Here is a 13,867-nt window from a genome sequence, read left to right as displayed (position 1 = left end):
AATTCAAACAGCCTGCTTCTTCTCTGAAAGAAAACTTTTTTTGCGTGAATTTTTTAACCTTTCATCATCGCTCTCTGAGAGGCAAAAAGTGAAATCGGAATGAGAATGAACTTTTATCATATGAAAAAAAATGTCCTCGTTGCTCATGAGCGGCACGACAACGACGACAACGAATACGACGACGAGTACTATTCCTTCACTCACGTCCCAATCCAATTCAAGATCATCAAGTAATGCTGCTGTTACTTTTCAGTCCCAACCACCACCACCACTACCTTCCGATATAGATAAGAAGGATTTACCTCCAACGATTGAAAAATATTTATTGATGAGTCGTGCCGAGGTCCTTCAAAAAGTGGGCGATAGAATTCCGACAACGTTTTGTGAGGAGAATGGCTTGCAGAAAGAAACTTTTTTAGGAATGTTGGAAGGAAAAGAGAGGTATATTACTGGAAGATTTGCTTTATTGAAACATTTGATCCGATTGGAAGAAAATTATGAGATTGTTTCAAAAGATTATTTTACATTTTTATATCAATATGATATTGCATGGGATTGGGAGAGGATCAAGGCAAAAATTGTGGAAAAGACATTTCACGCTTTTCAAAAATTATATCATGACATGAAATTTGTAATTTTTATGGATGGTGATAATTTGTCAACAGATTTTTCACTTGAAGGACTTTCTACTTTTTCAAAAAGTATCATTCAAGTAGTGGCCGTGTTTGCCAATGGAGTGGTCAATGAAGGACTTATGGGATTTGAGAAACAACCATGGTTTTCGATCATGCACTCGACTACAAAGAAAAAAGATGCTGCCGACACTTGTCTGACTTTACTCATTGGATCTCTTCATACTCATTTGGCACTTAAATTGCCTGACAAGGAAGTTGTTTTTATTGTTGTTACGAAGGACCATTTTGCAGATGAGTTATCGGAACAATTAAGAATTGCAAACAGAGACTGCATAAGAGTATCAACACCGAATGACTTGAGGACATTTTTGTCACAGCCCTACGTTCCTCTTTCTCGTAGAAGTAAATCTACCGCATCCAGTACCTCTTCATCGTCTTCGATCCATACCACTCCAGCACAAATTGAAATAACCACCTTGAAAGTTATCCCCAATCCAAGTTATGAACTATTGACAAGCTTTTTCAATTTATATTGGATTGGAAATGGAAAATCTCAAAGCTTGTTTTGCAAAAATAATAATTTGGATTCGTCTAATTTTTCCAAACATTTGAGACGAAAAAAATTTAATACTGCATGCCACAAGAAAATTGAAGAGCTCTACAATACAATTTTAGAAACAAGTAATAATGAAAAATCTGTATATTTATTGAAAATAGGAGACAAGGTGGATGTTTATGAAATATTTCATTCCACCTCTAACAGCAAAGAAATTACAAGTGTCACTCTTTCGTGGAAGAATGAACAATTCTCCTATTGCACACCACACATGTTTGAACCGTCTTTAAATGATGACTATCCGGTTTGCTATGAAACCTATGGTAAGAAAATTCAGTTCATTGGAACCAAGTCGAGTAATAACTGCTTTTGGAAAACCAAGGAAAAGTGCTTTCTACAATTGAATGTTACTGCCGTAGCTGAGCATGCGGTCACTGTGCCTCTCTTTTTACAATTGAGTGGCGTTACGGAACCCAAACAAAATTATTATGTCGATGTGGTACTGAAACACAATGGACAGAATGTAGAAATTGAGTTGGAGGGTCCAACCATCGAAGTGAATTCTGTGTGTAAGGATCGTTTCACCTATTCTCTACCACCCAATGATGTCAAGATTATTTCAACACATTTACAATTAGATCCTTTTAACTTTGTGAATGTGTCAGCCTTGGAACAAGCTGCCAGTTCTAAAACGCTCTGTACATCACCCATCAAAATTGATCCTAATGATGTCATTCTTGGAAAACCACACCCTGTGCGTATTGTGAAAGAAAAAGAGCATAATGAGGATGATGACACGATATAACTCACTCTTCTTTCTCAAAGTGCAAAGAAAACAGTTCTTTAAAACATTTTAATTGCCAAATGAATAATCCGTTTTCGATAAAACCACCTTATTCGATTGCCAAAAACTTTCCACACTTTGTTTTAACATGAATTCTTCCACAATCTCAGGCTGAATAATATTCTCCTTTTCATGGAATGGAATAACACATGGATTCAAAAAGTAGAGGGGAGTCGTGTGACCACGTAGTTGAAGCAATTGGGTTCCTTTAAACTCTCTTCCTAAACGTTTCAATGCTCTTCTCACTGCAATATCTTGCAAATGAGTTCCCTTCTCTTTGGAATCTTGCAGTTCATAATCATATCCACTTTCAATATTGGCTGGCTCCGTGTCATAAATGTCACAACAAGTATTACAAATAAAATCTACAATTTGTGGATGATTTTTCAAAAATTCATAATATCCATCTTCATAGAGAGTGAATGCACTCGATCGAGTAATGTACTTGTCCTTATATTTGTACGCTGTAATAAAACCTTGTGGATATTTCTTAAAGAGAGATTCGAGTTTCTTTCGTTTTTGTTCACCACCTCCAAAATACACGCCTCTTTCTTGGAATTCATATTTATCCATATCTATGTATTGTGTTTCGTAATCGATCCATTTTCGTTCTTTTTGAATCGAACGTATCTGTTCGAGAGTGTATGGACAATTCTCGACTTGATGTATTTCCTTGAAGCGATAGGCCAATAATTTAAGCTTGTTACGTTGTTGGGGAGGAATACGAGGAAGGAGAAAGCAATACATGTCACATTCTCCGTCTAGACACAATGATCTCGAAAGATGTGTCAAAATGAGAGTATTTCCTTTGAATGAATTCAAAATGTGATAATTGAGAGATTCAATATTCAATGTGGATTCTCCAACAGTGCTTTGTTGACAAGTCTTGTCATCATGATGACTTGTGTATCCCAAATATGACTGAAAATGTGTACAGCCAATACACAAAATGGATGAATTGCATAAAATCTCTCTGTTACATTCGAATACTTTCTCTGTTGGCAGCAACTGTTTCACAATGGAAAAGTGAATGACTTCTTCCATAGAGAACTTGGACTCGTCCTGCATGAATTGTTTCTTCTCATGAGGACATACCTTTTAGCACCTTACACCTTACACTTTAGTGCCGTTTGCAATGGCACGTAGTCCCAAAAAGGAGATACAAATAGCACTTAACACTGGAGTGCCAAATGCAAACAGCACCTGACACTTGAGTGCCAAATATCATCAGCACTTGTCCGATTTATTTTTTTTAATTATTTATTAAAAATTAGCAGATTTGCGACCGAACTTCGTGGCTTGCTCAATGTGAAATGCAAAGGAGCGACCTGGCTCAAAAGAAATTGCTTGAGAGCTTCGGGTCACAATTTGATCAGTTCTCGCTGTACAACCATCATCCACTTCGTCCAACACGTCATTTGAAGATGATGATGAGTACTCAGATTCTGAATCTGTAATAATTTTGCTCTTACGGGATGTTGTTCGAGTTGTTGCTCCTTTTTTCTTCTTTGCCTTTGGTTCTTCGACTTTTTCTTCTTCTTCCGACGTCACTTCAACAATTTCACCATCTCCCACTTCTTGAAAATCTTCGTCTTCAATTACATCATCAGCTTCCTGACCGGCGAACTCTTCCAATGCTGTGCGTTGGTCTGTTTTCAATCCTTCTAAAAAGTTTTCAAGAGCGTCAATAGGAGCGGTGTTTGTTGGAATCAAGCCTCTTGACACTGTGTCAGCAGGCCTGGAATCGAAAGGGTCGGCTCTTTTTCTCTTCTCGTTTCTCTTCTTCCTTCCTTGCTTGGTGTTGTCAGCATATGAAAGTGGCACATTTTCATTCAGGCCCAATAATTTAATGACGCCTGTAACATCCTCTCGGAGCATCATTTCAATTTCTACGATTGCATTACCATCATAAGTGGGTACTCCTGTAGCATTTAACACTTCTTGGACGTTGGTGTTTCTTGGTAGATTATTCTCCACAGCACTTGTTGCAAGTAACAATTTAACAATATGCGACTGCCGCCACCAATCACACCACGACTTCACACCTGGACAATAAAGTTCAATTGCATCAAGAATGGTTGTTATTGCTTTCTCAGACCTAAACTTCTCAATATCACTGGCCAAACCTTCCACTCTCGTCCGTACAGCTTCTTCAACTGGGATAACCTTTACCATCCGTTTCACACTTCTCTTGAAGTGAATAAAACAACCAGATGCCAATTGTTCAACAACTTCTTTACCAGCACTTCCAAATTTCTCCATAAAAGCCTCCCGTAATCCCTTAAGCTGAGACTGAGAAAAATCGACAAGGATGGACTTGATTCTTCGATCATTGCCTACAAACAATTCTTTCAAATCCAAACCACCGGACTCCAACGCATCCAAGAACATTCGGAAACAGGTTTTATAATCCTCTCTCTCAATTAAAAAGCGGCATAATTGGAAGCACATTCCTCCTTTCGCATGTTCAAAAAATGTACTTATGCCAAGGTGATTAAGAAACGGCCCTGATTTCGCTTGATGTTTCATATCAATGACTAGCATGTCTACATGTTCCATCAAATGTCGACTGATAGGAAACATTAGGAAACCTATTTTAGGACAAAATTGAACTTGTTGGACCCAACTACCAAATCCATCTGACAACGACATACCAAAAAGACACTCATCTGCCAAGTTTTTCGTTAATGAGGGAAGTAAATTCTCCTCAACCGAAGCAAGAATTGATGCAAAGTTGGAAGTGGAACCAAATTTTGTAGACATGGCTTTTCTTCTTATCCTCTGAATTCTTGTCCCGTTAATCAGAGCTCTGTTTTGGGCACCAGGAATAAATGGAACTCCAACTCCTCTTGTCACTTGTTTTGCGGTCAATGTAGGATTTTGATGGAATGCATGTTCTAACAATTCTTTCTCCTCAGTGCTTACTTTTGAAGGTGGAGGGTTGTGATGAAGATGTTCACCAATGCAAAACAGAAACTGCTTGCCAGAAATTTCGTTCTTGAAATATTTGAACTGAACAACACATTCAAACAATACCATTTCCTTTTGATGTACCGAACAAATGGCGCGATGAGCACTCTTTGCAGCAGTTTGATTACAACCATGTTCAGGACATTGATAACAGCCTCGACATAATCCATGAGCAAGGTTATGCTTTTGTTGATTGATGATTTTGGATGTGTAGCTTCCAAACTTGATGCTGTATTGAATTCCCGTTTTCAAAGAATTATCAGAAATAGAAGACCCCTCATATGAGTAGAGAATATTGGGCAACGGATATTGAATAACTTTAGAAAGATGTTCATGGTGAATCGATTTGTCTGAAAGAAGTTGCCAAGGGTTGAATCTGACCATTTTTTAATCAATTGTTTGATACTAAGGAACGAAGTGTTGGTTTTATTGAGAACAAAGTTTAACGGTTAGTTTCACATACTAGAACCTCCATTTCAATCAACATCCATTTCGCACCTTACACTCAAGTGTCAAATACAAATAGCACCTTACACTCAAGTGTCAAATACAAATCACACTTCGTTCATTTGGCACTCAAGTGTCAAATGCAAACGACACTGACACTAAGTGTAAGGTGTAAGGTGCCAAAATATAACAACTCTCTTCTCATGCGCTTTCAATCTTTTTACGTGTTCTAAAAATTCACTCTTTAGCTTTTTCTTCTTCTCAACAATGGAATATCCAATTTCTGGTGATTCAGTATTTTCGTCTCGTACTGGAAATGTCTTCAATTCCAAATTCGAATGATTAGACCACAATGGATACGATTTGAAATGATCAGCAACACCAATCAATTCCACAAATTTAGCACAATTTTCTGCAGATCCATAAATTCCTTCACAGATTGCTCTCAAATAGTTCAATTTACCCTCAGGCAAGAAGATCTTTACTTTTCCTTCTTGGTGATGAATTTGATCTTCCAATAGGGACAATAAGCCTTGAATATTCTCACTCATTGTATCGGTTAAACAAACAATTTCAATCATTCTTGCCAATCCCGACGAGGATGTTGATCCTTGTTTTGGTTGTTGGTGATCAGAATCCTCTTGGCTCTTCTTTCTAACATTTAATCCAACATTAAAACAAATCTTCAACGATGGAATGAACAAATAATTGCAATGATCCGATACCGAACAACCGTTGAGAGTTTTAAATAATGGTGGACTCACCGCATGATCGAGCAGGGAACAATCATACACACTCGAACCAAGAGCTTGCATTTTTTTAAAAAAGTTTCATCTCGATCTGGAAATTGAATTTAAATAACGTTCAAGTTCAGAATGGAAAGTGAAAATTCAGGTTCAAAACTGAAAATTACTCAAGTACTTCAACAGTGTTTGGTCCCCTTTGAAGTGTGTATATTAGGACTTGCCATTTTGGATGGATACTCTTGAGCTAACCTTCTTGTGTTTGATTCATATTCCCATCAAGATTGAAATTCCAACAATGCACACACACATTTCTTGTTACACTACTGATTCCCTGATATTCCAACAATGCACACACACACATTTCTTGTTACACTTCCCATCACCATCAACACCACCACCACCACCACACTTGACACAACATCCATGTCCATACAGCACTACCCAATGCCATTCCATAATACCACACAGATCTAAATTTGAGAATAACATAAATGGATGCCACCACACTCAACACTCCATAAAATACAAAAATACTCCACACTTTGGGCATGTAAAACACTTGAATTCCTTGCATGGTGTTCGTTTCCAAATCCAAAGTCAACATTCCATAACCATACTTTCTCGTTCCTTGTAACATGCTAAATGTTGGAATGGTATGTTCATAGACTGAAAAACCCTCTTCTTTCAACTCGTGCTTGTATTTGCAATATTCATGATCGTCACCGCTTAATACCACAATGGGATGAGTCATTTGTAACAATGCCAACGAATATATGGAATCTAACATGTTTCTATATCCATAGCCTTCTCCTTGTTGGAGTGGTCTTGTTCTTGCATTTTCATGAAGACGTTGATTGTAGTCCACATGTTCACAATTTCCTTCGCGGAATAAGGGAATGTGTGTCAGGAGAATATTTCTTCCAAATTCATTGTCAACGTTTTTAGAAATAAATTCGACTGGATTTCCTTTCTGATTCAAATACATGGAATTAATTCCAATAATTTTAAAATAATTATTAATCGTGTAATTAAAGTTGAGAGGTGTATGAAAATATTTTTCAAATCGTTCGAGAACTTGTAGAGGCCATCGTTCCAGTCCTATATCATGATTTCCAGAGAGATAGAGAGTTTTAATGGAAGAATCTCGAGTTTCAAAGATGGAATGAAATCTTGCAAATTCTCGTTCAAATTCCTCGTCGTCAATCGTTCTTCCATTGTCAAATAAATCTCCTAAAAAAATGATGGTATGAATATTGTTTCGATTCATTCGAAGGATGGATTGAAAATTCTTTCGCATGAATGTGTCACAAATGAAAAATATAAATCGAGAGACAAGTGAAAATTCGCTTTTCAAAAACTTGTACGAATATCGATCGGTCAATTGTGGATCTCCAATTAATAAAATATTATGAAATTTGGGAATGGTATTCTCCATGACTGAGCCATCAACAGTTGAACTCTTTCGAACCAATCCTGCATGAGGTGCATAGGTGAATTGAAATCGAAAAATTAAAACTTCTAAAAAAATTATACATGACACGATGAATAATAAAAATTTCGAAAACAAATGACAACGATGGAATATACCGGCCGTATGTTGTATCGAAAATGTATCGTGTCGATCCAAGAAAAAATTTAAGAGTTTTAAAATAACGATTCGGAGAGAATAATTCCGAAAAGTATGTTCTTGTGATTCCAAATTTTTACCATCCGTTGAAGGTCGTTGATGAAACTCTGATTCTGACAATAATGGACCATCGTGATGATCGTCTCGTGACATTAGTAGCGCCGAGGACGTGTTGGTCGGAATATTCTTTCGAAGACGAGATGACATTTTTTTGGTGTCTTTTTTGTAACGCGTCAGCATCGCAGAAAAACAAAAGTTTTTCACACTTCAATACTCTGAGCTGTACGGAAAGAGCACTTCAACTTTGAAAGGTGTTCAAAGTGTTGCAATAATATTTGAATTGAACATTTAACATCCCAAATTGTTTAATTGACAATAGGGTGTTACAAATTTATCCATTGATTTTCCTCATTGCCCTTTGCGAAATGTTTCAACTTTTTCAAGCATGGTTTTAATCTTATCCAGTGATTGAGTTTCTTCTGTTGTTCCTAACATGTATTTCAATAATAGAATAAGATTGCCGTGTTGATGATTCATATGCTCATCTCTGTTGCATTCTTGTAAAAAGTCCAACATTTCGCTTCGATATTGTTGACAAGACTCTAAATGCGGTTCCACTTTGGATTTCAGGGGCTTGCCGTGGAGATAAAAGTGTAAATAATTCACAATGACTACAGCCATTGAATAAATGTCCACTTGTTCCATATCAAAACCAGGATCGGAATAGGGATACTTGTAAACGTAATCCACAGATTGGTTGGGAATTACTTGTCTTTTCACAGATCCACATTCCTGGACTGCATAATGGTCACGCTCGGTTAATAGCAAGGATGAATTGAAATCAATTAGTACAAGAGTAAAACAGCGTAACTTTTCATCCATTTTGGATGCTCGTTTCCATAAATCTGAGTCGAATCTAATCATTAAATTTCCCATGGAAATGTCTGAGTGTTGGATATTTGTTGCATCTAGTTGAAATAAAACATCAAAACATTGGCGAATGAGGTTCATGAAAAACATTTTTCTGTGTTTCCCAATCCATGGATTAAGAGCACGCTTATTCATCACAGCATCCAATGATAACAACTTCTCTTGGATTGTGACCTTAATGGGTTCAGTAGAATGAAGAGCAAGCTTTTCCAGCTCGTTCTTTCCACTATTGTGCAATTTCATTAAATTATACACAACGCTCACCAATTTTGTGTTAATTTGAAACTCAAAAATTCTAACCAGGTTAGGAAATTCATGCATGGACTTGCTTGTTTGAAGATGACATAACTGTTGCATAACTGCCTTGTTTTCTTCTCTAAATGCTGTCATTTTTACAAATACAGAAGTGTCATGTACGGTAGAGAATGCATGGCCATAAAACCCAACACATGACCATTCACATCGATGCATGGAATCTGGAAGTAATTGGAACTTGGATAAATTCAACTCTTTCTCCACTACCTCTGCACACTCTGCTTCATTCATTGGATCTGGAATGAATTTGATGGGAACTGCGAGAGAGTTTGGGGTTTGCTGGTTTTGAGGACCGTAATTATTGTTCGATCTGTCGTGTCGATCGTGTTCACTACGGCCTTTCGAGTCGTCACCTCGATGTTCATCCAGTATTTTCTTCCACAATGTTTCTTGATATGCTTTCATGGAGAGTTGAAATACAAAAGGTATAACTTCGTCCATAGTATTAAAAACGCCAATAAAGCAAGTAGCGTCATGCGACCTATCCATATGTACGGAGATTGGTTCTTAAAAACGAAAACTGCATTATATCCTCTAGGGAGCGAGTTTGTTGGTTCAGGATTAATATTAAAGAAAAGGGAGAGCGTCTTGTTAAGATGACGTTTTCCTTCGTCAGCACATTCAAATGATTCCGATTCATCGTCAAACGGACGTTTCCTTCCAAATCTCACCTTCATTGACTTTAACGCGCTTTCAAGCGAAATAGATTTTGATCTGACTGGTGTACTAAATGTCGACACTTTCTCATTTGCCAACTGTTGAGTGCATTCATGTTCATGATTACACATACTCTCAATTACTGTTGTAAACTTTGCAACGCCATCAATGGTTTCTAAATTAATGATCTCGGTTTCCAAAATGTGATATCCCAAATGAATGCCATCATTGAGATTATTTTCATCGTGAACCTTAATTCTTCCTTCAAGAAACATGCACTTGAATTTGGAAACAAGCAAACCAAAAACCTTGATATTTTGAGCATTTTCTATCGTATGCTTGTTTTCCTTGATTAGTGCTTTGATCCATTCTTGGAGCATGTCTTTCATTTCAACATACATTTTGAAATGATCCTTGTGCTGCTCCAAAGTATCTGCATTCTGTCTCTCACATTTGAAAAACATCATCGACCTGTCTCCAAATGCCTTTTGTATTTGGGCAAAGGAGTCAGGATACAGTTTCTTTTTTCCTCCAACTATATACCTTTCCTCGTTGAAGCTACTTCTTGTCTTTACAAAGCGTTATTCAATGTTGTTAATTGTACTTACGTTCCGAAAATAATGTTTTCTCTAAATTTGAATTGATAATCTAACAAATAATTTACCATTCCTAAAAATGTGAATTCACATGAGTTACGGGGCAGAGATCTCTGGGATATCAAAAACAAATCATAGGGCGTGTGAATTCGGAAATTTTTCAAAGCTGATTGAATGGATTTGATCGAATGCTCCATAGAGTGCTCCTGACAAAGTATCTTATTGAGCTCTAACACAGTTGATTGATAACACCACCAATCCAAAGTCCGTTTTTCACTTTGTAACAACGTGTACTGTTTTTGTAAACCTGTGGATATTGACTCAAACATCTCCAGAGAGGTGATTTCCCACAAGTCTTTCTTTTGAGATGATGAATAGTTTGTCAATGATTTAAACAATAAATCTTACCTCAACAGTGATCAGGCTTTCCAAAATACGTTTTTGTTCTGCAGATTCAAACATGAACCCAGAGTCTTCATTGTGTTCCGATATTGTTTGTTGAAGGGTCATTAAATCCTTACTCTCCACTAACCAACTCCTCTTGAGCTTCTTTGGAAGTCGCTTCGAGGTTGGAGGAGATGAAATTAATGATTGCTCAATGTCCTTCATATCTTGTTCGCTATCGTCAAGATTTCCGCATATTACACGTTTGCTCATTTTTTCTAAGGCAAGGTGAATAAGGGCATGCTTTGGTTTTCCTAACATAGGCAGATATGTAAAACCAATTGGAAAGATGTATTTAATTTATTCGTTCAAGTTAAGGGTGGCTGTGAATTTGGTTCGCTCCACATCATGATTGACACTTTTTTCGTCATTGTCTTGCTCGTCACCAATTCGGCAAATTTCATGCAACAAGGCATCGTCACGATTCAAGCTAAAGAACAAATCTCTGTCAAATCTTTGATTTTCAGTGATGAGTCGGGTTGCAAGCTTGTCAATAGCAACAGTGGCCAATACAGTTTGAATGAAAGCGTCAATTAAATTATCAACACCGAGTCCCAATTTAGAAAAGTCTTTTCTATCACAAATAATTAATCTTTTTTGATCAGTATCCCATTTATCTTGACCAAGTTTGATGGAGAGATTGGTACCCAACATGTCCCACGAATCTTTGCCTTCAATATCATCCGTGAGTGGACTCTTTGCTGTTGTGAAAAATATTTACCATATACGACCATAACCAACGATTAGAACACACAACAAGTGCTATCTTTTGAAACAAACCTTTTCTTGCATAAAGAGCAACAGGAGAAAAGCCTCCTTTTGCAAAATCGTACATGATCATCATTCTTAAATCAGCCACATAAATATTTCGCTTTGAATCGGGTACTATGATCAATATGTCAACGAAACATTAGAGTTGTCACAACAACAATAGATGAATAGAATTTGGTTAAATTTGAACTGACTTTTCAAAATCTACAACAAAACATACCTGTTCCAACGTGATACAATTGACCTTGATGTGTGTGAGAAGACCATTTTGAATTTCCAATTAACGATTGAACAATAAATTGATCGTAACGATCTTCAGTTTTCATAAATTCTTCCAATTCTTGTGGTGAAGTAATGGTCCACACTCCCTGCCCACCATTCGAATATGGATTTTTAACAACTGCATAACCTCCAAATCTATCAACAGCGTATTTGATTCGATCATATAATTTTCACAAAATGGATTGAAAATGGAAATTATAGGATTATTTGAAAACGACTCTCAAAACTTACGATTCAACCCAAATGGGAACAATTTTCTTCTCAACATCTCTAATGGTTCTTGGGGTATTAAGACGAATTCCATAGCCATTGTATTGACTGTTTAAAAAATCATATGCCTTGGCGGCCAATAATTTGTTTCTTCCTCCAGCAAGACAACAAATGACTGGATTCATAATCATGGTTCGAACTTTGGAAATTGGCAATCTGTCCCATGGTCGTTGCGTGACATAACGGAAACAACCACGAATATTGATCCAATTGTTATCCTTGTCACGAATTTGTAAAATCTGTCCATTCTCAACAAAACGAACGGGTGGATCTTTGTCACTTGCAAGAAATTCAACCAAGTAGACAGTCTCTCCGAAAACATCAGCAACTTTTGTTTCAATTCATTAATTGGTATTATCATGTGAAAGTTGTGTGTCATTTCCAATTCAACGATAAAGGTAACGTTAGTAAAATTTATCCACAACCAAGTTGTAAAGTTCCTCTTTCAAAAATCAATTCAAGAAAAATATACTTACTTGTAGCCGCATAGCCACTAGTTTCCATCTTATTCTTATCATAAATGACAGCCAATTTTCCATTGGGAACTGTATTGCTTCCGAGTTGTTTTTCATGCTCTTCCAGCATGGGTTTGAATGTTTTTTCGATAAGAGTTCTGTAACCACCATGATCGTCATGCATATTGAGAACAGGCATGGATTTTTGACCGCTTGGACAACTGTTGGTTTCAATGAGAACCATCTTTCTCAAACCTTGAGAGTTGGTCACGTTGAATAAATCAGCTCCGGACCAGTGAAAGAATTTGGGTTTGTAGGAGAGGAGTTCAGTTAAATGTTTTTCATCAACCTGAGGATTTAAATGAAGATATCGTTTCAATATTCTTGAGTTACCTATTTGTTTCATAATAATATTCAACAATAATAAAAGTATTAGTAGTTGGTGACACAGTTTTGTAACACAATCAAATTCGTGGCATGTTGGGTATATGGATACAGGTACCGAAAAGGTATCGAATCCAATAAGTGCAAAAAAGGAAATTTGAGTAATACTCATCATGATGATGAGTAGAAAAGATCCAAACATTCATTGGGTGAGTAGTGATCTATGAAGATCATTCTACACTTACCTAACATCATAAAATCGCTCACAATTTCACTCACTTGAGCATTGATCGTTTTTGGATAAAAGTGGCTATCGGAATCAAATGAGTCCTTATTCACTGGAACGACCTTGTCCTTCATGGCAAAAGCCTTTGGCTGTTCAGTAACTCCAGCGACCAATCGACTATGGAGATCATCATGATTGGAGGAGGATACTATCGGATCGGAGGCATGCGTATTACTTGTACTCGTTCGATGGTTAGTACTGGTACTCATTTTGAGATCTATTCATCATCATGGATATGTATTTAGATCCGTTTTGATATTCGTATTTGTGAAAGAACCAACACATTGTTGAAAGCTCAATATATAGAACGGTAGGTACCTACCTCAACACACGTGTGTGATTGTATGAAAGGGGAACGAAGGAGAGATTGCAGATCGACGTGAACGATCGTTCGAAAAACAAGGTATCGTTCAATTTTTTTCTTCTGAAAGGCTTGAATGGATAATGATGCAAATTGCTGCCTTCGCTGGGTGGGGACCTAAAAAGTTGTTGAAAGAACTTATGGTCAATTGATAGGACTACATGCCGTCGACGCCTTTGTTGCAAGCTTTTGGTTATTCTAATCCTAATGCTATGAATACATCCGAAATCGCTTTTCAAAAAAAAAAACGCCTTTTAAAGACTGTCGTTATCTTCATATATCAACATATCT

At 37.0% G+C, this 13,867-nt stretch overlaps 7 protein-coding genes across 7 annotated transcripts; 1 reads left to right on the top strand and 6 right to left on the bottom strand.

Moving 5' to 3' along the window:
- Positions 1-130: 130 nt before the first annotated feature.
- Positions 131-1,996, top strand: C9374_011112 (uncharacterized protein; the record flags this gene model as incomplete). Its single annotated transcript, XM_044686732.1, has 1 exon — positions 131-1,996. The coding sequence occupies one exon, from the start codon at positions 131-133 to the stop codon at positions 1,994-1,996; it is 1,866 nt and encodes a 621-aa protein (XP_044543207.1).
- A 48-nt stretch (positions 1,997-2,044) lies between these two features.
- On the bottom strand, positions 2,045-3,103 carry C9374_011111 (uncharacterized protein; the record flags this gene model as incomplete). Its single annotated transcript, XM_044686731.1, has 1 exon — positions 2,045-3,103. The coding sequence occupies one exon, from the start codon at positions 3,101-3,103 to the stop codon at positions 2,045-2,047; it is 1,059 nt and encodes a 352-aa protein (XP_044543206.1).
- Positions 3,104-3,298: 195 nt separating this feature from the next.
- On the bottom strand, positions 3,299-5,389 carry C9374_011110 (uncharacterized protein; the record flags this gene model as incomplete). Its single annotated transcript, XM_044686730.1, has 1 exon — positions 3,299-5,389. One exon carries the CDS (start codon positions 5,387-5,389, stop codon positions 3,299-3,301), a length of 2,091 nt encoding a protein of 696 aa, XP_044543205.1.
- A 221-nt stretch (positions 5,390-5,610) lies between these two features.
- Positions 5,611-6,267, bottom strand: C9374_011109 (uncharacterized protein; the record flags this gene model as incomplete). The annotated part of the gene is made up of 1 exon (XM_044686729.1): positions 5,611-6,267. One exon carries the CDS (start codon positions 6,265-6,267, stop codon positions 5,611-5,613), a length of 657 nt encoding a protein of 218 aa, XP_044543204.1.
- A 316-nt stretch (positions 6,268-6,583) lies between these two features.
- C9374_011108 (uncharacterized protein) lies at positions 6,584-8,032 on the bottom strand (the record flags this gene model as incomplete). Its single annotated transcript, XM_044686727.1, has 2 exons — positions 6,584-7,716; positions 7,786-8,032. 2 exons carry the CDS (start codon positions 8,030-8,032, stop codon positions 6,584-6,586), a joined length of 1,380 nt encoding a protein of 459 aa, XP_044543203.1.
- Positions 8,033-8,233: 201 nt separating this feature from the next.
- C9374_011107 (uncharacterized protein) lies at positions 8,234-10,980 on the bottom strand (the record flags this gene model as incomplete). The annotated part of the gene is made up of 4 exons (XM_044686726.1): positions 8,234-9,468; positions 9,861-10,291; positions 10,336-10,682; positions 10,732-10,980. 4 exons carry the CDS (start codon positions 10,978-10,980, stop codon positions 8,234-8,236), a joined length of 2,262 nt encoding a protein of 753 aa, XP_044543202.1.
- Positions 10,981-11,067: 87 nt separating this feature from the next.
- On the bottom strand, positions 11,068-13,424 carry C9374_011106 (uncharacterized protein; the record flags this gene model as incomplete). Its single annotated transcript, XM_044686725.1, has 6 exons — positions 11,068-11,468; positions 11,548-11,652; positions 11,759-11,955; positions 12,052-12,418; positions 12,567-12,938; positions 13,175-13,424. The coding sequence occupies 6 exons, from the start codon at positions 13,422-13,424 to the stop codon at positions 11,068-11,070; spliced, it is 1,692 nt and encodes a 563-aa protein (XP_044543201.1).
- Between the last annotated feature and the right edge of the window lie 443 nt (positions 13,425-13,867).

The sequence above is a fragment of the Naegleria lovaniensis genome (assembly GCF_003324165.1).
Source record: "Naegleria lovaniensis strain ATCC 30569 chromosome Unknown tig048, whole genome shotgun sequence".
NCBI lineage: Eukaryota > Heterolobosea > Eutetramitea > Acrasida > Naegleriidae > Naegleria > Naegleria lovaniensis.
The sequence above is the reverse complement of the archived record's forward strand: the minus strand, read 5'-3'. Positions and strand labels throughout refer to the sequence as shown.